This window comes from Panthera leo, chromosome B4 (assembly GCF_018350215.1).
Source record: "Panthera leo isolate Ple1 chromosome B4, P.leo_Ple1_pat1.1, whole genome shotgun sequence".
Lineage (NCBI taxonomy): Eukaryota > Metazoa > Chordata > Mammalia > Carnivora > Felidae > Panthera > Panthera leo.
Window position 1 is genome coordinate 136,597,941 of NC_056685.1, and position 24,118 is coordinate 136,622,058.

General features: G+C 64.6%; 1 protein-coding gene across 4 annotated transcripts in view; it reads left to right on the top strand.

Moving 5' to 3' along the window:
* Positions 1 to 24,118, top strand: part of PRR5 (proline rich 5) — a 50,575-nt gene that overhangs the window by 21,950 nt on the left and 4,507 nt on the right. For 2 of the 4 annotated variants that reach the window (XM_042948089.1, XM_042948087.1), the window contains exons 2-7: positions 2,135 to 2,254; positions 11,117 to 11,197; positions 16,728 to 16,776; positions 18,208 to 18,265; positions 22,265 to 22,356; positions 22,809 to 22,949. In XM_042948089.1, the coding sequence (XP_042804023.1) occupies positions 2,145 to 2,254; positions 11,117 to 11,197; positions 16,728 to 16,776; positions 18,208 to 18,265; positions 22,265 to 22,356; positions 22,809 to 22,949 (531 nt within the window). In that variant the 5' untranslated portion in view covers positions 2,135 to 2,144. Of the gene's footprint in view, positions 1 to 1,864; positions 2,255 to 9,620; positions 9,754 to 11,116; positions 11,198 to 16,727; positions 16,777 to 18,207; positions 18,266 to 22,264; positions 22,357 to 22,808; positions 22,950 to 24,118 lie in introns of those variants that run through there. The other 2 variants (XM_042948088.1, XM_042948086.1) reach the window with 2 other exon arrangements.

Consider the following 24,118-nt stretch of genomic DNA (forward strand, 5'->3'; position numbering starts at 1 on the left):
GGCAAGCTCAGTCCCTCCTGGCCTGTCACTTCTCACCAGATCATTCAGGCCTCACCCCTCCGTGGATCTTGAGCTCAGAGCCAGGGAGTCTGTCGGTCATGACTCTGCCTCCCTAGGATGAGGGTAATGCCTGGCAAATAGCAGGTGCTCAGGAAATGCCGACTGATTTTAACTGGGCAATGTACCCTTGCGAGGTTCTCCCACACTTCACACGGGGTTTTCTTGGCCCTTGAAACCACTGCTTGGCCTGACCTTGGCAAACCATCCGGCCTGGGTCATCTGGGTCATTTGGCAGAAAGAGCCCCAGCTTTGGGGGCTGAGCCAGGCCCTGTCACTGCCTCCTGCAGGCTGATTCCTGTCTCTACACTGCATCAGACTGAATTGGCTGGCCCCTATCCATGGGATGGAAGGAACCCCTTTCTCAGGGGGCGCAGGGGGCACAGGGGGAAGATTCCTGGGTTCTGCCATCGAAGAGAAGCAGGAGATGTGCACACCGGGCATAAGGGACGCAGTGGCCTCTGGGCCTCAGTTCCCTCTTCTGTACAACATGGTGGGGGGCTCTGAGCATCCCTCACCTACTGAGCCCCTCTGAGGATCAGCCCCCCTTTCTCCCCACTGATTTACAAAGGAAGCGCTTATGGAAAGACATGGGGCAGGGGTTGTGGTATCACCAGAACGTGCTCAGCACAGGCACGGCCCCAGGAAAGGCCCAGGATGTAGGATGAGGGCAGCGATGCGATCGTGCCCTGTTTGATTGGGGGTGCGGGGGGCGGTAGGGGAGGGGCGCATGCCCGTGCCGCGTGCTTAGGAGACCTGGCCTGGCCCAGCTTCCCCGTTTGCTGATTGTATGACGTCAGGCAGGTTATTTCACCCCCTGGGGCCTCACCTCCTCAACTGGGAAATGGGGCGAAGCGTGGCTACTTCTGCATCAACTATATTCGAAAAAAATTAAATCTAGACCGAGAATTCCTGCCTCACAGAGGGCGACCGGCCTGCGACCAAGCATCGAAAAGTGCTGCGTAAAGCATGGGGAGCACGGAGGCGGTGCCCTCCCTTCAGTGGGGTCCCTCTCCCCAGCCGCAGAGGCTTGGGGGACCCACTTGTTTTCACCACCCCGGATACCCACGGGGCGGGGGGAGCAACAGCGTTGCCGGTTTCCTGGAGAGGCCACGCCTGACTCCCCCAGCCCCCAACCTGGCAACCCCACCAGGTCAGAGGGCGATTAGGGTAGTCAGGCCCGGTGGGGTGGGGTCCTGGCCACGGAGCCCGAGGGGGCCGAAAATCTCGGCCAGGTGTTCGTGAGAACGTGGGAGGAGTCTGTGTCCACGTGGCAGGGTCTTGAGGGACGTGTGTGGGCACAGCCTTTGTGGGGAGGGACGGCAGGGAGGTGGTGACTTTGGGCGAGGCATTGGCAAAGGGGGTCTGGTCGGAGCGTTGTGTGTGTGTGTGTGTGTGTGTGTGTGTGTGTGTGTGTGTGTGTGTGTTTGCGCGTGTGCGTGGCCGCAGTGGCCGGCTCGGGGCCGACGCTTGGGGTTGGGTCGTGCGTCCCATGGGTGTTGGTTTCCTGTGAGCACACGCGGCCCTCGGAAGACGAGGGGTCCAAGCACGACCCGGAAGGGCACACAAAGGGGGCGTCGGGGAGGCTGCGGCCACCGAGGCGCGGGGCCCCGTCCCCGCTACGTGGCCACGCCCCTCCCGGCCCCGCCTCTGCACACGCCCCCTCGCCTGAGGCACCGCCTCGTCCCCGCCCCCTGCCCTGCTCCGCCCCCCCGGGCCCGCCTCTGCTCCGCCCCGCCCTGAACCCCGCCCCCTCCGGCGCGGCCCCGCCCCCGGCCCCGCCCCCGCCCTCCGTTTGCGCCGGGTCCGCGCTGCCGGCCGCGCTCCTGGCGCTCCAGGCTGCGGCCGCTCCCAGCAATGATTAACCCGGCGGGCCGGCCGGCGCGGGGCCCGGGGCGGAGGCGCGGGACCGGGGCGGGAGCCCCGAGGGCCGCTCAGCTTCCTGCTCTCGCCCAAGTTTCCTCGTAGAGGGCGCAGTGCCGGCCGGGGCCCGCGGCGCTGCGTGGCGCAGGGCGCGGCGCCGGGCGCGCGTGGGCGCGGAGCGGGCCGCCGGGGTCACCATGAGGACTCTCCGCAGGTTGAAGTTCATGAGTTCGCCCAGCCTCAGTGACCTGGGCAAGAGAGAGCCGGCCGCCGCCGCCGCGGACGAGCGGGGCACGCAGCAGCGCCGGGCCTGCGCCAACGCCACCTGGAACAGGTAAGGCCGCGCCCTCCCGGGCCGCCCGCCGGGCCCGGGGGCCCCCCGAGCCCCGGGGGGGAGAGGGAGCCCTCGATCCGGCCCGCGGGCGAGGAACGGCGCCTTCAGCACCGCGGCGCTTAACAGCTCGCCGAGAACTTGCTCCGCCGGAGTTGTGCGGGCCGGGAGGGAAGTTTAGTGCAACGTGTTTCTAGAACGGAGGGACCAGACCGCGACCTCGGGGCTCGTCCCGAAGCGCCCAGCTGGTGGGCGACCGGGTGGGCCTGGCGCCCGCGTGCTTGCCTCTCCCGCCCGGGGTCTTCCCACGTCGCCGCTCCGTGGCTCATGGCAATCCGAGAGGTAAATAGAGCAGGAAGTATTTTTCCCATTTCTCGGATGAGCAAATGAGCCTCAAGGGCGCCGCGGGTGGGTGGCCGCCGCGCTTCCTGTCCCGGAGTAAAGGTCCCTTTGGTCGGAGGGGGGTGGGCGGGCAGTTTCCCCCGAGCGGCCCCTGGTCCTCCCAGCTGTCTGCAGGGAGGCAGCAGCTGCCAGGCATTCCTCAGACGACCCTCCCCCTCCCCGGGGGCCGTTCCCAGACGAGCAGGGGCGTGGGAAGTACCCCCACCCCCAGGCTTTGTTTGAAGAGCAGGGCTGGGATCCGGAAAAGAGATGGTTTATTTAGTGGGATTCCCCAGCGTGTCTGCTTCTGAGCCCTTTTCAAAGTAGACGTTTCCACGGAAAGGAAAAGGGAGGGGAGGGGAGGGGGGGGGGCCGTGGATGCGGGCAGTGAAGCGTGGCCAGATGCACCCGCTGGCTGTGGTCTTGGCCCCCAGGACCCCGGCCCTCAGTGTGGACCCACGTTCATTCTGTTGATCCAGAACTTCTCGAACACCTTAGTGGGCACAGGGCCGCCAGCCTAAGAGCCTTGTCTGTGCACTGGGTAGGACACCATTGTCCACGTGCTTGTCTTCTGTCCCCTACCAAGTCGCAAACTGCTTGGAGCTGCGTTTGCCTCAGTTTCCCTAGCTGTCAGCGGGCATGTGCCTGTGCATTCCTCCTTACAGGGCTGGTGGGGAGACTGCGAAAGAAGGACTGTCATTGGGGAATCTCACTGACGCAATGACTTCACTATGTGATGAGTTGTTTTCTTCTCTCTCAGAGTTAGGGAGAGAGATGCAGCTGTCCTCCTCATTCCTCTGCTTTGGTTTAGAGGGAGGAGCCAAACAGACTTAGTTCAGTTCCCAGCTCTGCCTCTTCCCTGCTGTGTGGCCTTGAGCAAGTCACTTAACCTCTCTGGTGCTTGATTTCCATATCCATCAAATGGGCTAGTAATGGTGTCCACCTCACAGGGCTGTTGTAGGGATTAAGTGCAAAGACACATATTAAAACCCTCTACACAGTGCCCAGCACACAGTAGGTACTCTGTAATTCATGACTCAAGCCCCGGATGTTGGGGTGGGTTTGTAAGGAGAGGTTGGGGGGGTGCTCAGCAACTCACCAACTAGCAGCTTTGTGAGCTCCTCTCCCCCAGCTGGGGTCTCCTGCTGCCACCCTCTACTCCTACTATGCGCCAGGCCCCTTCATGCCCCTTAGCTCACTTTGCCCAGCGAGGGAGTTACTTCTGTCACCTCCCCCACTTTAGAGGTGCAGAGGGGGACACAGAGCAACCCGGCCGACCTGTCCGTGTCACGGTCACCCATGTAGGACATGGCAGAACCGGAGCCCCTGCTCTCTCCTCCCCAGGCAGAGGGGAGACTGAGCCAAGGGCAGGCAAAAGCACCTTCCTCTGCCGGGTCCCTGAGCAGGAGCGGTGGAGGGCGGGGGTCCTCTCTGGTCTCTGCCTGCCTGCCCGCCCCTCGCTGCTCCCTGCAGAGCCCTCGGGACCACGGCCTCACGCAAGACAGCTCTCAGTCTCCGGGGCCTGCCTCGCTGAGCTGTGGATTCTTCATTTGGAGCCCAGATTGCACCCCCTTTTATCTGTGCGACTGTGCTAGTGTCACAGGGCTGCCGAAACACATTGCCGGCAGCTGGGTGGCTGAGATCAACAGAGACGTGGTCTCCGGGGGTTCCAGAGGCAGAAGTCCAAAAGGAAGGCGGCGTTAGGACCATGCCCCCTCCAGAGACTCTAGGGGAGTATCCTGCCTCTTCCAGCTCCCGGTGGTTTCTTGGCTTGTGGCCGTCTGCCTCCCCCTCCACGTGGTCTCTCCTGGGTCTCTGTGGCCGGGTCCTCCCCCTCCTTTCTCGTATAAGCACACCCGTCATTGGTCGTAGGGCCACCCCTAACGCGGGATGATGTTTTCTCAAGATCCTTAACGAATCTGCAAAGACCCTGTTTCCAGGAGACTTGGATTTCTAGGGGATGCTGTTCAACCCACTACAGGGGCCCTGGGCACGTCCCCTGAATTTCCTGTGGCCCCTTCCTCATCTTGACACGGGGCGAAAATACAAAGCTCGCTCTCGTGAGAGCGGAATCCACGCGTTCATTTAACCATCCATTCGTTCGCTCGCTCCCTGGCCCTGAGCTGCTCGGGGGGCGTAGAGTCAGCAGAGAAACAGCAGCGTCCTGAGCTTGGACGTGGTGGAGGGAGTTAGGAAGGAAACAGGGACGCAAGTAAAGGAGTGAGGTCACCGCAGGTCGTGTTTAGTGCCGGGGAGAAGATAACCGGGGGGACGGTACGTGCTGACCGCGCAGCTGGCCGGCCGCATTTCATTCTTGCGTCTAGAACGTCGATGCCATAGCGGTGCAGGGGAGGTTTGAGTGAGGGGTGGGCGGTGGCCGGCCTTGGAACCATCCAAGGTGTTTTCTGAGCACCTGCTTCTTCACGGGCGGGTTTGTCCTTCGAGCCAAGCCGAGTGCGGGGCTGCAGGCAGGGGCATGTGTACAGCACGGTCAGGGTGGGGGCCTCGGAGGGCTTACCTGCCGCCCCCACCTGGAGTCCCCCCCCCCCCCCCCGCTTCCTCGAGGGCCGGGACATGGCAGGCCGTGTCCCGCTCTGTCCACGCGTTCCCCTGGCCAGCCCCAGTTAGCTCCTCACTGCCTCTGGACCCCATGCAGGCGTGGGGTCTCTAGCTCCATGAAGGTCATGCCCTTGAGCTGAGGGGCCAGCCGAGGGGTGAGAGGGAGCTCCCCAAACCTTGGCCCTAAAGGCCTCCCCAGCACAGGTCCCCTGTGCATGCATTTGGGCCAAAGGGTGTAAACCATCCGGGAGTTCGCTATTCCTTGCCAGGCCTGGATCTTCCCGAATGCTTGAGGTCTAGAGATCCCAGTGCCCACCCCACCTGCTCAGTGTGGGAGGGGAGGCCCCAAGCAGGGCAGAGTGTGTGCCCCTGTGGTGCCAGGCACACTGCCTGCGTGTGATACTCACTCCCCATCATCTCCCTCCAAGGCTGGGATAATTGTCTTCAGCTTACAGATAGGGAAACTGAGGCGGGGGGGGGTACTTGCTCAAGATCCCGGGGGGGGGGGCTTGGCGGGGGCAGGGGGCGCCTGCCCCAGGGGTGGCTTGAGGTCACTGCCCAGGGACCAAGAAAGGTGGGTGACGGCGTGTCAGGGCAGAAGCGGGGATCCAACCTGGGGCCGACTCCGAAGTCTGCGTTTCTGCCGACACCTCAGGGGGTCTCTGAGGGGCCACGGGAGGCTGGCTGAAGGCTCCAGGGTGATCATTTGGTTGGGAGTGGGGGACGGAGGCTGCTGGGGACCTGTGCTTGGCTCCCCTACCCGGCCCCTGCCTATTCGCTCTGGGTCCTGAGCCTCCCGCCCGCCCCAAGGCAGCCTGGGTATGGTCAGCAAAGCAATGCCCCCCCCCAAACATGTCAACACCCTGGCCCCCCAGAACCTGTGCATGTGGTAGCTTACAGAAGGAACTTCGCAGGTGTGACCGAGTTAAGGATCTCGAGATGGGGGTCCGGTGTCGTCTCGAGGGTCTTCGCAAGAGGGAGGCACGGGGGGCGGCGTCAGGGAAGGAGCTGGCGGGGTAGAATCAGAGAGACCGAAGGCGCCACGCGGCCGGCTGTGGGGACGTAGAAAGGAGGCCGGGCCGAGGAACGTGGGCGCCTCTAGAAACCGGGCAGGGCCCGGAGCCAGACTCTCCCCGGAGCCAGTCACACCAACACCTTGATTTCAGCCCCGTGAAACTGACTTAGGACTTCTGGCCTTCGAAAACCTAAGAACACACATTTGGGTCGCTGTGAGCCACTGTGTTTGTGGCATTCGTGACGCTCATACACCCCCCCCCCACCCCCACCACGTGCTCTGGGTCGTCACTTCTCCCACCCACCAGCCCGGGCTCGGGCCCGCTGCAGCCCTCCCCAGCACGGCATCCCGCACCCGCCTCGCCACTGCGAAGGGCGGTGCGAAGTCCAGGCAGGTGTTCGAGGACGTGGGCACTCCACTGTCCCCTCTGTGGTCAGGACCAGTGGGTCAGGGCCCTTGCCGGGTGCCCAGGGAGGAGCAGAGGTGGCCTTGGGTCCCTCCTGCTCAGCCAGGAACCCTGCTGGGGGGGGGGGGGGGGGCAGCATGTGAATCAGCCGGGTGGACTGAAACCGGGATGTGAGCGACACCTGTTTGCTGAGGGGCAGAGGAAGCTGGTACAGGGCTGGAAGGGGCACCATCACCCCCATTTTCCAGAGGGTCCGCTCGGGGCCTGGCCTGGGGGCAGGGTTGGATTCCAAGTCACCTGCCTCCTTTGCCTTTCACCTGGACGTGCGGAGGAGGCCGTGGGCACTGCGCCTAAGAGCGGCTAGAACAGCCAGGAGGCCGGGCTGGGCGTGATTCCCGGGGTACTGACGAGGACATCGGGGCTCCATCTGGTTGCCCTTGGAGGGACGGGGCAGAGGGAGGACCAGAGCCCAGCTGTCGGGGGGGGGGTGGTGGCAGGAGGAGCCTGGGGGCCCCATGGGGACCCAGTGGAGCCCAGCTCACCTGCCCTTCATCACTTACTCGACCATCCCTTCCCACGGAGCCCGTGAGATGCACCAGGCCTGGACACCATTGGGAGGGGCCCAAGGAGGTGGCCACCCCGCTCAGGGTCTGGGGTGGCCTTCTGGGGGCACCTGCCCTCCTCTCTGTGTCCTCTGAGGTCTCCGGTGTCCAAATCAGGGTAGGCGCCGGAGAAGGACAGGGCTCTGCCTCCAGGGCACCAGGAAGGTGCATCGGCCTGACCGACCAGAAGCCTGGCTTTAGGTGGGTCCAGATCCTACTCACTCTCTGCTGGGGCTTCCCGTATGGGCAGGTGGGCCGCACTAAGAAAGGTGATGGCGGGCCAGAGAACCAGCCACGGGGGCCCCTTCGGCCTGCAGCCCCACACGGGCTCCAGCCCAAGCCAGGGTGGCCCCGGGCAAGTGCCCCCGGGAGCCCTACAGCCAGCCTTTCCTCTCCCGGCTTGGCTGCGCCCCGCCCTCTTCCTGGGCCGTGTGGTCCAGGCCAGCCCTGGTGACAGCAGGTCTCAGCACTGCCCAGGACGCCCCGAAGCCTCACCGGGGGGTCTCGCGCCTTCTCCCGTTCACCCTGTACACACCCGGTGCCCAGGCAAGAGATGCCGGGACTTGGCCCTGCCCTCCTGTCCTCGTGCACTGGGGAGGGGGACACACTCTGTGAGGGACTGCCCAGCTGAGGGGAGGCCATGGGTCACCTCCACTCAGGCCTCCCCCGAAAGTGCCCTTGGAGGCCACCTGTGGTTTCCATGGGACCGTTTGCCAGGGCCCGAGGCTGGGCCGGCCCACCCCTGGTCCGGAGGCCCCAGACCGGGGTGGCTGGGGTTTCACTTCTATTTTTGGGGAGACGGTAAGTCACGTGAGGCCCTCTCGCCCCCCCACCCTTCCCCTCCCCGAGTGGCTCACAGCAAGATTTTTGGTTTGCCCGACCTGGAGTGCGCAAAGGAATGAGATCTCAGGCCACAGCTGGAGGGAGCAGGGCGCTGCCTGTGCGGGTCCCCGTGTGGGCAGGGGCCGGGCGGGAGGCGGTTTCCCAGCCACCCAGTGCCGCGCTGCGTGTCGGAGCCTCGAGCCTCGGTGTTTCCTTCCGTAGCCTGGGTGTGACAGCTCACCCCGTACCGTGGTTATAGAAGGCAGAGATAGAGAGAAACCACAGAGCAGACGCTGAGCGGTGGTGGGTCCGGGGGACACGCCCCTCCCCGGAGTCACTGCTGAAGAATCCCACGGGCAGGTCGCAGCTAGGAATCCACTGTGTGGATGGGGAAGCCGGGGGCCCAGGTGGCCCTGGTTCGCGGGATGGGGGAGGGGTGGGAGAGCTCGAGGGCCACCCCTGGGCTGGGCGGGGTGCTGCTCAGATACAGGCGTTGGGAGAGTCAAGGGAGGTGATAGACTCCCTCGCTGATGGGTCCTCGCTGGCCAAGGCTCCCCGTGCAGCCCCAGCGCGAGCCTGGGGGTCAGGGACCAGGGCTACATAGTAAAGCAAAAGGCCTCCCCTCTCCTCAAAGAAGGCCAAGGTCAACTTTTTCTGCAACGCGGGGTGAGGAAGGAAGGAAGGACCTGACTCGGGGGCCAGGGGAGGGGGTGAGGTCTGCAGGGGCAGGTGGGCGGGACAGCAAGGACAAAGGCCCTGAGGCAGGAGGGGGTGATGCATGTGACACAGGTGTAGGGTCACCCCTGGGCTGGGGTCCCTCCGGAAGGCTGACCGGAAGAGGAGGAGGGCCACGGGCAGGCCGCCAGGAGCAGGTCTGTGCGATGAGCCGCCCAGGGCTCGGCTTGCACCGGCTTCCTCCCACCTTGGGGCCTCCGTTCTTGGTCACCTCTGCCTGAGGGCAGCGCGGCCCCCCAGCAGCCCCCACAGGGCCAGAAGTGATCTTGCAGCTGTAGGGACTTCAGCGTGGCTGCTAGAGGACCACTGGCTTCCTGGCGGACTTTTATCTCTTTGGGTTGTAGATGGGGAGCAGCCTTACGGTGACACAGTGGCAGGACCGGTGACACAGTGGCAGGGCCGGGGCCAGCGGGGACTTCTAACAGAGGCGAGCGCGGTCCGGGCCCCACCACGCCCTGAGGCTCTGGCCAGGCATTTCTTCCTCACGGCAGCCCAGGGGGTGGGGGGCAGGCACACTCGTGACCCCCTTTCAGAGACGGGAAACAGAATTTGGAGGACATGTGTCTTAGACACACGAATACGTGGCATTCCGACGCCAGGCCTGGGGTAGTTGGGCATCCCAGGTCGCGTGACTGGTGTCCCTCCCCGTCTCTGCCAGCACTTGCTGAGACGCTGGTAACTCCTGGTGGGCACGGCCCCTTCGCGCCCCAGCCCTGCCCAGACCCGGCTCTTTGTGGGGAGGCTGCATGGAGAGAGGGAGCAGCTATCGGGTGGGGAGCTCTGTGCCCGCCCGCAGGGGACTTGGCCTCTATGAGCCTCTGTCTCCCCATCTGGGACGTGGGGGGCCAGTCCACATTCCCAGGACAGGTAGAGCCAATGAAGACAGACAGGCATCGGGAGCTTCGTGGCTGCTGCCCGATCCGTGATGGGAGTGGCAGCGTGGGTCCAGCCGTCCTCTCTGCCCTGAGAACCACAGCAGCAGGTCTGTGAGCTTTACAGCAGTGACTGGGTCCTAGGTGGAGGGGGGTGGAGCCACCCACACCCGGTTCTCGTGGAGGGGGCGGGGGAGCAGTGCTAACAGGAAAGTGAATCAGGAAGGTTGCAGAACAGGAGTCTTCATGGGAAAGGCGGGAAGTTGGGAGGGCTTCTTGGAGGCAGTGGCTTCTGAGCTGGGTCTTTAATATGAATGGTTGCTTGCCTCATGGGGGAGCGAAGGGCCTTCCAGGAGAAAGGGCAGTGGGTGCAGAGACCCGGAGGTGTGGCAGCCTCGGGCAGGTCCAGAACTCTGAGACTTGAGTGTAGGATGCCCCGGAATGCAGGGAGGGGGCATTCCTGACGAGCCTTGAATGCCATGTCCAGGCCTTGGGCTGTATCTTGAGGACAGTGGAGGCCTCACAAGACCCTGGTCAGGGAGGTGACTCCCTGACTTGAGGCAGTAGGGAGGCAGGGCTGGTGTTATAGGTCCAGGCATGCAGGGAGGGGCCCTGGCTTGCAGGGAGGGGAGGGGTGCTGCGGAGATCCAGGCGATAGAAAGGGATCAGACTTCAGGATAGATTGGCTTTGGAGGACGAGGGATAGTCAAGGATAAATTTTCACCAGATGTTTACAAGCTTCTCCTTCGAGCCGGGTGCTGGGTATATACAGGCGAGTCACGAACAACGCAGGACCCTGGGCTCTAGGGCTTTGTAGATAATGGTGGCAACAAGTTAAAGTCACACATAAACGTGTGGTTACACACGGACAAGTGCCGTGAAAACTGGCAACAACACGTGATCTAAAGGAGGTAAATGTGAAGTGGGGGAGAAGCAGCCAGCAGAAAGGGCGTGTACAAAGGCCCTGGGGCCGGAGGCAGCTTCCCCATCCCCAGCGGGACAGATAACGTGAGCGTCCAGTGCTCAGGGATGCCAGGAGCCGGGAGGGGGCACCGGGAAACCCACAGTGAGCGCCAGGCTTGGACACATCAGAGGGTGGGACTGGTGATCAAAGGGTGTGCCCGGGAATAGAGGGTTCGAGAACACAGGAAGGGGAGCAGAGTGTGGGCAGGCTACGTGAGACCTCCTGGGGAGGTGACTGGGAGGTGCCTTGGTGACTCGGGCCCAGGGCTCTGGGGAGGCGGGGGCTAGGGCTCGACCCCAGCAGTGAGATGGGAACTCAGCCTTTGGTGTGGACAGGGTCCCAGGAGGACAGCCTGGCAAAAGCCAGCACCTGCTTCTGACCGGGCCCTTTTCTGTCCCGGGAGCAGAGCAGCGTGAGCTGCTGGGAAGAGGCAAGGCAGAAGGGAGGCCTGGGAAGGCGGGGAGGGGGTCTCGGGGCCCCGATGACACATCTCTTTCTCCCACCTGCAGCATCCACAACGGGGTCATCGCCGTCTTCCAGCGCAAGGGGCTGCCCGACCAGGAGCTTTTCAGCCTCAACGAAGGCGTCCGGTGAGTGGCCCCGTGTCCCGTCCTGGGCCTGTGAGCGGCAGGGAGGCCGCGGCCACACCCTGGTCCCCCAGGCACACCTGAGACGCCACCCTTAAAGCCACGGTGGGCAGTGACCCCTGGGCCACCGTGTGCACCTTGACTACGGGCCCTGGTCGTGTGGCTTTTGAGCCCGCTGGACCTTCACCCCCACCCGTCCTGAGGACTTTCTCTTCGGGGGAAGCAGGGTGGGACTTGGACGGTGGCTCAAGAGAACGCCCACATTCCCCGCTGGTTCTGAACATCACGAAGGATATTATCCTGTTAAAGAGGAAGGACCCACCTGTCTAATGACGGGAGTGTCGTTCCCGGAAAGGCAGTCACAACCCGGCCGAACGCCCCTCATTTCCTGTGAATGGCCAACCAGTGAGCACTGGTGAGGGAGCCTGAGACAGACCAGCCGCTCAGAGCTGCCGCTGTGGGCCGGACCCCATCGTCACTTGCGGGGGATCCGCAAGGCCAGCCGCGTTCGTCCTGCTTTGTGATGGAGGAGGCTGAAGCTCAGAGAGGTCAAGAGACTTGCCCAGGGTCACACAGCTGCTCAGGGAGGCATTTCCTACCGCTGTGCCCTTCCCTTCCCGCCCTGTCCCTGTGCCACCCTGTCCCCGTGCCAGCGTCTGGGAAGAATAGGCAGCCCAGGTCTTCATCGGCCCAAGGTGGGAATGAGGGACGATAGGGACAGGGATCGTTCGCGTACAGAGCACCCCAGCTGAGTGGCAGGGCTGAGGGGACCCTTGCAGAGAGAGAAAGTGAGGCCCAGGGAGGGGAAGGAGCAGCCGAAGTCACAGAGTAGAGGCTTGTTGCCTTTCCCGGGCCCCCTCCGTGTGACCCGGCCAGGGGCTCATCTGGCTGCTACGGGTGGGGCCCCAGGAGCCCGTGTTCCTCACCACGCCCCCCCCTTAAGGAAACAGGAGTTCGTAGGAAGCCTGAGGAATCTGCTGGATGTCTAAACAACAAAGCAAGGGGAGATATTTCTAAATCCAGGAACAAGCCAGCCAGCGAGGCCCCCCCGGCACGTCCTTGCCCCCCCAGTGGCCTAGACAGTGGTCACGATTATCTGGCTCTCTGTTGCCTCCGCCTCCCCACAGGGACTGTACCTCCAGAGCAGGCGGCCTCTCGAGGGAGGGGGGGGGAACAGACAAGCCCCCCGGGGCCCTAGGCTCCCCTCTCCAGCCCCAGAACCCTTACTGAGGCAGCCCTGAGGGGTGGGCACCTTCTCATCTGCATTTTCCAGATGAGGAAACTGAGGCACAGAGATCGCAGGTTGCTCGTGCTCACGGGGCTGGTCAGTGGAACGGAGACTCAGGTCCCTGACCCCAGGGCCTGTGGGTCCCTCGGGCCTGCCCCCCTGCCCCGCCCCCCATCTCTTCCTTTTCTCCATCACATGGCCACATTAAGTCAAGTGAATTTAATTATGCGTGATATCCGTCGCCGGTCATTAGCTTTGATCTCACGAGAGAGCCCTGTGACGGGAACCATTGATCGTACCGTCACCTGAACGTCCGCCTCGGTTCTCGTGGCCGGGAGTGAGATTGGGGTCGAGGGGGGCAGGGGGCGCGGGCATTCCCCGGCTGTGCCCAGGCATGGCCAAGTCCAGAGACGGTGAATAGTAACAAGACTCTGATGTCTGGCCATGACCCTTTCTTTGTTTTTTACATATGTATATACATATATATATTTTTTTGACATGTCATTCACTTTTTTTTTAATGTTTTTATTTTTGAGACAGAGAGAGATAGAGCGTGAGCGGGGGAGGGGCAGAGAGAGAGACACACACACAGAATCGGAAGCAGGCTCCAGGCTCCGAGCCATTAGCACAGAGCCCGACGCGGGGCTCGAACCCACGAACCGCGAGATCATGCCCTGAGCCGAAGTCGGACGCTCACCCGACTGAGCCACCCAGGCGCCCCGACATATCATTCACTTTTTAAAAATGCACAGTTGAGTGGTTTTTAGCATATTCACGGAGTGGTGCAACCCTCACCCCTGTGTCATTCCAGAACGTTTTCATCACCCCCCCCCCACCCCAAGCCCCTGGCAAATACCAGTCAAGTTTCCATCTCTGTACCTTGGCCTGTCCCGGACGTTTCACGGAACGGAATCGCGCAACGTGCTCCTTCCGTGCAGCCCGGTACCTTCAGGGCTCGTCCCCGTCCGAGCCTGTGTCACTAGTCATTCCCGTCATGGCCGAGTAATACCCCCTGCTCGGGAAACCGCGCTCTGCTTGTCTGCTCACCACTGATCTGTGGGTCGTGGCCACCTCTGGGTTGTCACGGACGCGCCGCTCTGAACGCGCCGTGCAGGGTTTGGTGGGGACGTGCGTCTCCGTCTCTCCCGGGGGCGCACCTGGGCGCGGACGGCTGCGTCGCGTCACTGCTGTGGTTTGAGGAGCCACCGGCCTCCCTCCGCGGCAGCCGCACCAGCTTCCTTCCTGCGAGCTGCGTCTGAGGGCCCTGCTCCACCACCTTCTCCCGGGGGTGGGGGGGCGGGGGGGCGGGGGATCATTCTAACAGTGCTTGTGGGGGGTGGAGGGAAGTGCTGTCTTGTGGTTTGGGCTCCTGTTTCCCCGATGACGCACGACAGGAGCATCACGTGCCCGTTGGCCATTTGCGTATCATCTTGGGGGGAGATGTGTCCCCGCGTCCCCGGCCCATTTCTCAGTGGGATCGTTTATCTTGTTGTTGTTGAATCGCAGGAGTTCTTTATATATTCTGGATCTAGACCCTCGCCACGTACCGATTTGCACATCCGTGCCCCCATCAGTGAGATGTACGCCCGTGTTCTCGGTAGTGACCTTGGAAGCCCGCAGGTTTCATTTCGGCGGGGTCTGGGCCGCGGGTCTAGCCCTCGCTCTTCAGCGGTTCCTTTGACCACCTTTCTCCTGAGGCCCCTCCAGACGGACACGTTTTGCATGATAGTTTCTCCAGATAGAGAATAAGTCACTCTGGGTTGCAGAGGACTCGTGCTTAAGCACCCCGACCTCTTTTTACCCCACTTCGGATGGCAATGCCCCTGCAGGACTCGTGCAGCCCCTACTTTCCTTTTCTTAAGTGCTTATCTCCTTTGAGAGAGAGTGGGCACAGGGGAGGGGCTGGGGGAGAGAGAGAGAGAGAGAGAGAGAGAGAGAGAATCCCAAGGGCTCAAACCCACGAACCTCGAGATCATGGCCTGAGCTGAAATCAGGAGTCGGACGCTTAACCGACTGAGCCACCCCGGCGCCCCGCAGCCCCCCTTCTTACACAGTCAGGCCCCCGGTTGCCCTGGTTGTGCTCAGCTGTGCAAGGCCTCTTGCCCCAGGCCCAGCAACCCAGGCCGCTGTACGTTCTGCATTCCTTGTGCCTGCCCTGACCCTGCGGCTCCTGCCAGGGTGACTGTCTGGGGCGGCCTCTCCCCCAACATTCGACGGAACGGCTACTGGTGTGCCTGGGGCCAGGGGGCTCGTGGAGTCCTGAGGGCCGTGCGGGAGCCTGTGGGCGCTTGTGGGTGGCCGTGGCCGCGGCCCCTCAGACGACACCCAGGCTGGACCCCTGCGGCGCCTTCCCCAAGTGGTGTCCCAGGGTGCAGAAGCCGCCCGGAGGCTCCCCTGTGGGTACAGGAGCAGCCTAACCAGCAGGCCCCACGGGACCTCACCACTTGCCCTCCCCCGGGCCTCAGTTTCCGCATCTGTGGAATGGCCATGGTTCCCTTCGTCGGCAACTGGGAGAGGCGGTGGGCACACATTGGGGGAACGCTCGGCCGGACGTGCCCTTGGGCTCATGTAGCGGGTCAGCAGCGGGGCAGAGGGTCTGCTCCGCCCTGAAGGAGACCATTCGTTCATTCATTCATTCATTCATTCATTCATTCATTCATGTTCATACACACTTCCACCAGCGATGGGCCAGGGAGAGGGCGAGGAGGGCTTCACTGAGCCCTGTATACAGCAGGTGCTGTATACATCAAGGGTGAGCCGTGCCCTCACTTGACAGCCTGGGCCCTTCTGTTCTACCCTCTGGCGCATCCCAGGCCCCAGATGAGGGTCCTGGAGCTCAGTCGGGGGAGGGGCTATCTGAGAAGACTCAGCCTTGAGCCCAAAACAAGACCCTCCCTCCTCGCCCTTTGCTCCCTGGCCCTGCCCAGAGCGGCCCCTCGTGTCTTGCGTGTGGTGACCTTGAGACAGACACCGAGGCTGGACGTGGGGGGGGTCACACGAGGAGCTGAGGTCACATCTGGTCCTTGGAAACCCAGACAGCTGGGAGGAGGTGGAGGGGCTGGGGCTGGGGGCTGGCGGCAGAGGGTCACCTGGCTTCAGACGGGTCAGCACCCCGTCCCCTCGCTGTCCCGGCAGAGCGCAGCCTGCTGAGCGCCTCCGCTGCTAACTTCACAGCCACGCGGGGACGGCGTCGGGCTGTGACGTAGTGTGGGTCCCGTACTAAGAGAAGCTGCCCGCCAGGGGCGTGGGACAGGGCCCCGGGGCTGCCTTTGCTCTGAAAGGCAGGTTCCTCGTCCATCCCGTCCAGGGACACCAGCCCCACCTGTCAGGCGGTTGAGAGCTCAGGTCTGTGCCTGGCCTGGCTGTGGCCCCCGGGAGCTGTCAGGAAACGTGTCCCTCCCTGTGCCCCCGGCCCCATCTCTGCTCCTCTGGATCCTGCCCGAGCCCCAGGCACCAGGGAGGACAGCCGGTCAGCCGCTGGGGTGCTGGCTACCTCCCACAAGCCACCTGTCCTCTGTGCGTCACTTAGCCCCGGGGGCCCACCCCCACTGGGGGGCAGCCAGCCCTGAGCCGGGGTCCCGCTTTCAGTTCCACTGGGAAGGTAGAATGTAGCCACCCTAAAAGGCCTTTGAGGACCAGAGCACCTACTTAGTGGGGGGGAGGGAGGCGAGTTCAGTGCCCCCCAGGCGTGCCCGCACATGCGCACACACAGCTACAAGGCCGAGAGGAGACGTGAGGTTGAGCGTTGGGCCTACCGTTGACCTGTTCCAGGCTGTGCGTGGTGTGGAACGGGACGCCCGCCGTTCTCTCTGCCCCCAGAGCGGCGCAGTGAATTGTCAACATATGTACAAAGGACGAGGTTTGGATCCTAAGTCGGTGTGTCCTGTGTGGCCTCGGACAAGTCCCTTGACCTCTCTGAGCCTCCTTTGCCTCACTTGTAAAAGGGAACCATACTCAGCACCTACAGCGGGAGGAGAGAGCCCAGAGGTGCGGGGCGGCGAGCTCCGGGGCCAGGCAGGCGGAAGAAGGGGTGAGCCGAGTGGTGGAGGCCCAGCACGGCCGGAAGGGGGGGGGTCTCCCCGAGAACGTGAGAGGTGCTCGCCCTCCGGAGAGGTGTGGCAGGTGGCGGCGGGTGTGTAAAGAGCCACAGCTGAACGCCGCGGAGGCCCGAGGCCCACCGAGCCCCCGCAGGGCTGGGGCAGGTGGGACAGGCCAGCCTCCCGCTGCCCAGCCGGCCCCCTTGTCCCCACCGCGTGGCCTCTGAGTCCTGCTGCCGCTCACTGTCATGTCCCCTCCTGCCCGCAGGCAGCTGCTGAAGACAGAGCTGGGGTCCTTCTTCACGGAGTATCTGCAGGTGGGTGGTCCGTGCCCTCCAGGGGGCGGGGTTGCTTTCCGCGGTGGCCAGAAGGGCCGGGGTCACCCGCTCTCGGTGGGCGTGTGGAGCACAGGCTTTCCGGGGCTCTGCCTCCCCTTGACTCAGTTTCCCCGTCTGTGCAGCGTGGATTGTCGTGAAGGTTAACGGCGACGGGCAGGTAAAGTATCAGCATTCGGGGTCGTTAGGGGTTGTGCGCCTCCTGGAACACCGGCCTTGGGGGCTCCCAGACGTCCGCATTTGGGTCACCGTGTGGTGTCAGCAACGCGAGGCCTCTGTGTCCCCGGCTGTGCCTCAGTTGACATCCGTGACCCCTCATCTGGCCAACAGGCCTGCAGAGTCACGAACACATGCTCCCTGTCCAGGTCACCAGCCGGGAGGGGCCGGCAGAGGGCCCCCCCTTCCCGTGGGTTCAGGGCTGCTCTTCTCATTTAACAGCTTTGCCGCGGCGTGATTCCCGTGCAGCGCCCCCGTTTAAAGCGTGCGGTTCGGGGCGGGGGGGCTCCTTGTCCTCCCCTCTGGTTCCAGAGCCTCCCCAGCGGAAGCCCCACATTTAAAAATAATTTCTTAACGCTTATTTATTTGTTTGGAGAGAGGGACACGCAGCATCCCAAGCAGGCTCATACCATCCACGCAAAGCTCCCGACGTGGGGCTCAAACTCGCGAACCGCGAGATCGTGACCTGAGCCGAGACCAAGAGTCGGACGCTTAACTGACTGAGCCCCCAGGCGCCCCAGGGGCCCCACGTTTCTAAACATCCTCCGTTCCCTGCTCCCCGCAGCCCCTGGCAGCAGCCATCTGCTCTCTGTGCCAGAATGTTCCTATTCTGGAGACTTCCTGTCAGTGGCCTTTCAAGCCTGCTGCTCCCGCGAGCATGGCCTTAGCGAGGGGCATCTGTGTTGCGACCATCAGCGCCCCACTCCTTTTTCCGGCCAAATAATATTCCACTGTGCGGAGACACCCCGTTTTGTTTGTCCTCCCGTCTGTCGGTGGCACTGGCTGTTTCCACCTTCTGGCTGTTGGTGGTGCTGAGGCCACACGGTGTCGTTCTCGGCCAAGACCCCGGGGGCAGCGTGACCGCGTGCACCGCGCACTTTGGGCCTCAGGTCGCTGGTGGCGCTTCACGCGCCAGGACGTCCGGCACGGGGCCCCTCTTGCCCGGAAGGTCTTCCTTCGCCGTGGGATGTGAAGGCAGCCACCCGCCCGACTCGGCTTGTCTCTGAGGGGTCCCCGCGGCCACCTCCCGTCTGACCAGCCCCGACAGTTGTCACTGCCCTCCGGGGGGGGGGGGGGTTGGTGAGCTGACGTTCACCCTTGGGCCTCAGCTGTGGCTGGGGGACTCCGGGGGCCTTGCCTGCCGGCCCCCGCCCCTCCCCCCAAAGCAGTGACGGCATCTCTGTGTGTGGCTTTCAGAACCAGCTGCTGACGAAAGGCATGGTGATCCTGCGGGACAAGATCCGCTTCTATGAGGGTGAGTCTGGCGGCCCCGTGGCGGGGACCGGGCGCCCGGCCACCCTCCCGGCTGGTGTGGCCGCTGGGCGGCGTGACGTTGCCGGCCTTTTCTGTGCCCCCAGGGCTCTGGGTGGGAGGGCAGGAGAGGCGGCAAGACCACGTCTGACCCCAGGAGGGGACCTTACTGGGGAGAGCGTGGGCCCTCCCACGACCTGTGAGAGCCCCGGGGGGCTGAGAGCCCTCGGGGGAAAGGCCCTGCCTCCCCTCGCTGCCCCCGGGGCCTTCTGCCGCCAGTGAACCCCGTCCCAGCAGCCCGGAGAAGCCCCGGTTTGAGGACCAGGGAACTAGCTTAGGGCAGAGGTTTGCCCTGATGCTCCTGAAGGGGGAGGCTGGCAGGGGGCTGCTCCCTGGCTGGGCACAGCTGCCCTGTGGGGTTTGGGGGGCCTCAGCTTGGCCCTGGACCTTCCAGACGAGTTTTCTCTTTTAAAGTTCACACCCACCCGTGAGACCTTCGGGTCCTTGTCCCCTTCACGGCTAGTGGCAGCTCAGTGATGACAGGGGCTCCGTCTGCAGCCGCGCTGGGAGCAAAGGGTGGGGGCAGGTTCGAGCCCAGGCCAGCCCGGCCCCGGCCCCCACGAGCTCCAGCGGGCCTCTGCAAGCAGGGAAGGATCTTCAGGCTCCCGCGCCCTCGGCCTCGGGGCAGCCACGACGCTTGGCCTCCTTGCAGGAGAGAATTGGCGTAGGGAAAGATGGAGTCACGGGAGGACCCGGCCAAACCACGCCGCCTTTTCCGAGGCCGGTTTCGTTGCAGGCCCTGCACCGAGTTCAAGCCCCAGCAGAACGTTTCTGAGCACGTTCCGTGCACCAGGCACCGGGGCACCGGGCACGTGCTTCCTCTGTGCCGGACCGTCCTGAGTGTTTTCCGGCTACCGATCCGTTGGGTCTCCCGACGACCCTGCGAAAGGGCCGTCATCGCTGCAGCCGCTGCACAAAGAGGGAAACCGAGGCACCCAGGCCTGCTTCCTGGGCCCACGCTGCTGCCTCGGTTCCCACTCTGATCCTGGAAAGAAGGGGTGCTAGCCCATCTCGCAGAGCAGGACGCCGAGGCCAGTGGCCTGGTGGGTGCCGGCTGAACTCAGAGCCGCTTGTCCCCTGGTCTTGCTGTACCCCCTGCTTCTGTCGGGCGGAAGCTTCGGGGCAGGAGCCCGAGAAGGGCCACCAGAACCAGTCGAGGGGAGGCGGAGACAGAGACCGCCAGAGGTTTAGGCTGGCTTCCTGGAGGAGGCAGCAAAGGAAGCCAGCCGGGCAGGGCAGTGGGGGTCTGGCGCCGGGCGGAGACGCCCTCCCACGCCCGTCTCCTTACTCGGCACATTCCAGCGCGCTGTGCCTCCCACCAGCTCCGGACCAGCGGGGCTGGGATCCTCAGAGAAGAGAAGCTTTGTGCGGCTTAGTGGAATCGTGCCTGGAGCGGCCGTGTCCGCCAGGCCACCCAGCAGGGGAGTGCCGGCCCCAGCCGGCCTCCCCAGGCCTCGGGGGCAGGCATGGAGCCCCAGTCCGGGGGCCGCAGGGCCTGGCCTGCAGTTCCCATCCAGCCCAGCTGGGGACACAGACACGGACCGGAAGGTGGCAATTCAGTGTGAGGACTGTCAGGGTGAAGGGAAGCCGTGGGGAAGGAAGAGTCCGTTCCGTCTTGGCAATCAGGGAGGGCTGCACGGAGGTGGTGGTCCTGGAGTCAGGCCTCAAAACGCGGTCCGTTCGGGAGCACGTTTGGCCCCTTCAGTACATACCGTGGGGACAGCAGCTGATGCCGCGCCCTGAGGGTCAGCCTCTGGAACCCACCCCACCCGCCTCCTGCCCCCATGTGGGTCCCAGGGGAGCTCTTCCTTGAGACCCCTCCCTGTGGCCAGCCATGTCTTCACCTGTGCCTCTGCTGGAGGGGGATGGGTGGTCTCACGCGGGGTGGCCCCAGGACCTTGCTGCCTACGCCCCCCGCACTCCCTCCGGCCTCCAGCGAGGCCTTGGACGTCAGCTCCCAAGCGGAGAGAGAAGCAGGAAGTCCGGAGGGACAGCCTGGAGGGGGAGTCCCTCTCCTGGGCCATTTCTGAGGGTGTGGCTCGGTGGTCTTCGCTGCAGCCAGGACAGTCCCCTCAGCGGGCAGGCACGTGAGACCTCCCCGGAGGGGCGCAGGGTGTCCCGCAGGCTCCAGGCCCCGTGTGTATGAGGACACCCGTGACGCCCGCCCTACGGAGGATCACGCTGGGGTCCCACAGCAAAGCAGAGCAGGGCCCCAGCGCCGTGCCGCCTGACTCTGCCCACTGACCACCCCGTCACCGCCCCCCTCCCCCGGCACCCCTAGATCCCAGCGGAGAACGTGGCCAGTGGGCGAGGCCGTGCTTCCCGGCCCCTCGTGCCCTCGTGGGGCCCGGAGTCTGTGTTTTACGACATCTGCCTTCCACAGCATTTCCGCCCCGTGGGCTGGAGGACGGCCCGCGGACGCCGGCCTGGCCAGTGCCCAGAGCCACCCCACGGCCGGCCCAGGGAACTGAGCCGTCTTTCTTCTTGCCCCCAACGGCGGGGACCTGAAGGGACCTCTGGAGGGCAGGGCTCCGCAGAGCTAGGTGTGGGCCCCCAGGGAGGGTCAGGAGCCGGCCGCCGGCTCGGAGCCTCGGTGCCGGCAGATTGGCCGTGCACAGAGGCCACGCCACCTCAGCTGGGTGGGCTTTCCTGGGGCTGCCCCCTCCCGGAGCCCTACGCAGATTGGGGGGCTTTATGGGCGGGGGAGGGGTGGGGCCCAGAAACCAGAGAAAGTAAGGAGGAGCGGCAGAGGCCCCTGTGCAGCCCCCTGGCTGCCGTGGAAGCGTCCAGACAGCCCCACGTGAGCAGTGTGGTCTGGAAAACCAGCCAGTCTCCAGTCTGGCTCCCAGAGGGTTGGGGGGGGTCCCACCAAACAGAGGCTTTGGTGACACATCCCGGGGCCTGCTTGTCTGAGACCCCGCAGCCGTTCATTCTCGCTTTCCGTCCAGTCCAGGCAGGGGGGCTGAGGGCTCAGCGCTTTGCACTTGCTGGGGGAGCCCAGAGCCGGCTTGGGGACACCTCTGTCCTCAGCCTCAGGGGCTGTCCTCCCCGAGGATGGATGCTCCTTCCCCGGGGCTGGCGGAAATGCCCAGAGCTTGACCACGTGCCTCCTTTCCAACCCGAGGATGTCAGTCAGCCTGGCCAAACCATCCTCCTAAATCAGCTTGGATGGATGGCACCTCCTCCAGGAAGCCCTCCCTGCCTGGTTCTCTCCACTTCCTCTCCTGCCTGGGGCATGTTGCTGCTCTTGGATGTGGTCTCCCTGGCTCCCCGGATCCCACCTCAGGCAGCCCGGGGTGGCAGGGACCCGCGGCCTGAATCTCTTGGAGACTCCGACTCTTTGCCCGTTGAGGTCACCCCTTCAATGGACAGATGACTGTGCTCATAGCTGCCATTCAGGGTCTTGCTTCCGTGTCCTGTGATGGGTCTGGGGACCTTTGAGGCTCCTCTGGGTGCCCAGCGCGGGCTCTGGAAACACCTGCATGGGTGGATGGATCCCCCACCTGCTTGAGGGTCACCGTGGGAATCGGACGGGACCGGGATGTGCGCTGCGGCTCCTGGGGCGGGGGCGGGGGGGTCCTGTGTGGGCCTGGGGTGTGACGAGGGACCAGGAACCAACAGGCAGCGCTAACCAGCACTTTCTCCGCCCCAGGCCCCGTTTCAGCCCATCTCATCCCTGCAGCCCTGGGAGGTGGCCCTTTCACTGTCCCGTTTTATCAGTGGAGAGGCTGAACGGCGGACTCCGGGCCACGGAGCTGTCGACCTGGGGGCGGGGGGCGCCTCCCGGGGTGGTGGGGCGGGGGGGGGGGAGGCCCGGAGCCGGGCCCTCTGCTCCTGTGTCCTCCTGCGGACGGGGGAGGACTCCCACCCCGGGGGGGGGGGCCTGCAGGGTCTGACACGGCCCTTTCAGGGTAAGCGCAGCGACGGCTCCCTGTGCCCACAGGACAGAAGCTGTTGGACTCGCTGGCGGAGACGTGGGACTTTTTCTTCAGTGACGTGCTCCCCACACTGCAGGCCATCTTCTACCCGGTGCAGGCGAGTGGCCCCTGCGGCTGTGGGACCCCCAGGGCCCCGGGGGGGGGGGGGGGGGGGGGGAGGGGCGCGGCCCGTGCTGGCCTCGCTGCAGGCCCCCCGGCCCGGTGATGGGCAGGTGCCTGGACCTCCCAGAGCCTGTCTCCCACCCACAGTCTGGAAAGAAGGCCGGTGCCCCCCGTCCGGGCCCCGTAAGGCCCTGAGCAGCGCGGAGTAGGCTGTGCCCAGCACACAGTCGGGGCTCGGCCAGGGACCGCGACCCTCCCCTCGCCTGAGGAAGCTGACGGGGCCCTGTCTTCAGGACGAGGGTCATCTGGGGAGGAGGACGGGGTGGAAGGGGCCTGAGGGCCGGCGGGGCCACGGCCCCGGGTCTGGCCCCCGATGTGTGGACGCGGAGGGAGGCGGGGGTCTCCCGTGACGGCCGCCGGGCGGGGCACACCGTTCTGTGTCTGCAGGGCAAGGAGCCGTCCGTGCGCCAGCTGGCCCTGCTGCACTTCCGGAACACCATCACCCTCAGCGTGAAGCTGGAGGGGGCGCTGGCCCGCACCCACGCCCGCGTGCCCCCCGCCATCGTGCAGATGCTGCTGGTGCTGCAGGTGGGCGGGGCCTCCGGGAGGCCACGGTTCGCTCCTGCATCGGGGGCGTCCGGGGAGGGGGCGGGGGGGCAAGGCCAGGCTCCCCAGGCCCAGAGCACGTGACCTGCCAACAGGGGAGGGGGGGGTTCGAGAGAAGCGGAGCCCGGGAGCGGGCACGGGCCCACGGCTGCGCCTTCACGCCCCTCCCGCCCCGCGACGGTTCCAGACGTTTCCGGGGCACATGGCTTCTCCCCGAGAGGGCGGCCTTGGGAGGGGGCCGGCAGCTGGGGGCGAGTGGCCTGGCCGAGACAGCAGAGGATCCCGCGGGCCACCGACAGCCTTTACTGCAGACAGGGTCTTTTGCAAACCGCTGCGCCCCAAGCCCCGTGACGGGCACGGCACCCCACGGTTTGCCGGCTTACCCTCCAGGGTGACAGGACGGACGCAGGCACTATCAACCACCCCGTTTCACAGGTGGGAAATAGGATCCTCGCTTGCCCAGAGCCAAGAGGGCCTGGCCTCACCCACGTCTGACAGGCTCCGAGGTCCTGTTCTTCCTCCTCGCCCCCCACCCCCACCGTGCACACGGGCACCCTTGATCAGGGTCTGCGAGGTTGGTCCCGGGGTCCCGGGCAGCCCAGCCCGTGCGGATTCCAGGGCAAGGGAAGGGCGGATGAATGTCGGGGTTTGAAGCGTCCCAGCGGCAGGTGAGAGCTGGTGGTCGTCCTGGCAGCCAAGCAGGATACGGGACGGGCCCGCCGCCGGGCTTTTGAAGGGTTTAGGTTAGACCTTGGCCGGTGGAAGCAGGGTGTCTCAGCCTCTTTCTTCACCTGGGTGACACAGTGGAACCACCTGCCTGCAGGGCAGGTTCCAGGATGAGGGGGAGAAATCAGACGTAAAGCCCTCTGTGGTGCTTCTGGGAGCCCACGGTGGCCGGGCTGGGATTTGGGGCCAAGACGGAGGTCCCACCTGGATCCCGGCACCCAGGTGGGTGGCCAGGCTGGGGCGGTGCTGCCCCCTGGTGGCCCGTGTGCCTGACGCAGCGTCCTGGGCTTAGCACCGTTCCCCCACTCTCCTCCTGGCCTGCGCTTTGAGCGACCTCGTCTCACACCCCCAGTGAACTCGTCCCAGATAGATCTGAAGGCACAAATGCTGGTTAGCCTGTGCTGAGGGCCTACTGTGTGCCCTTT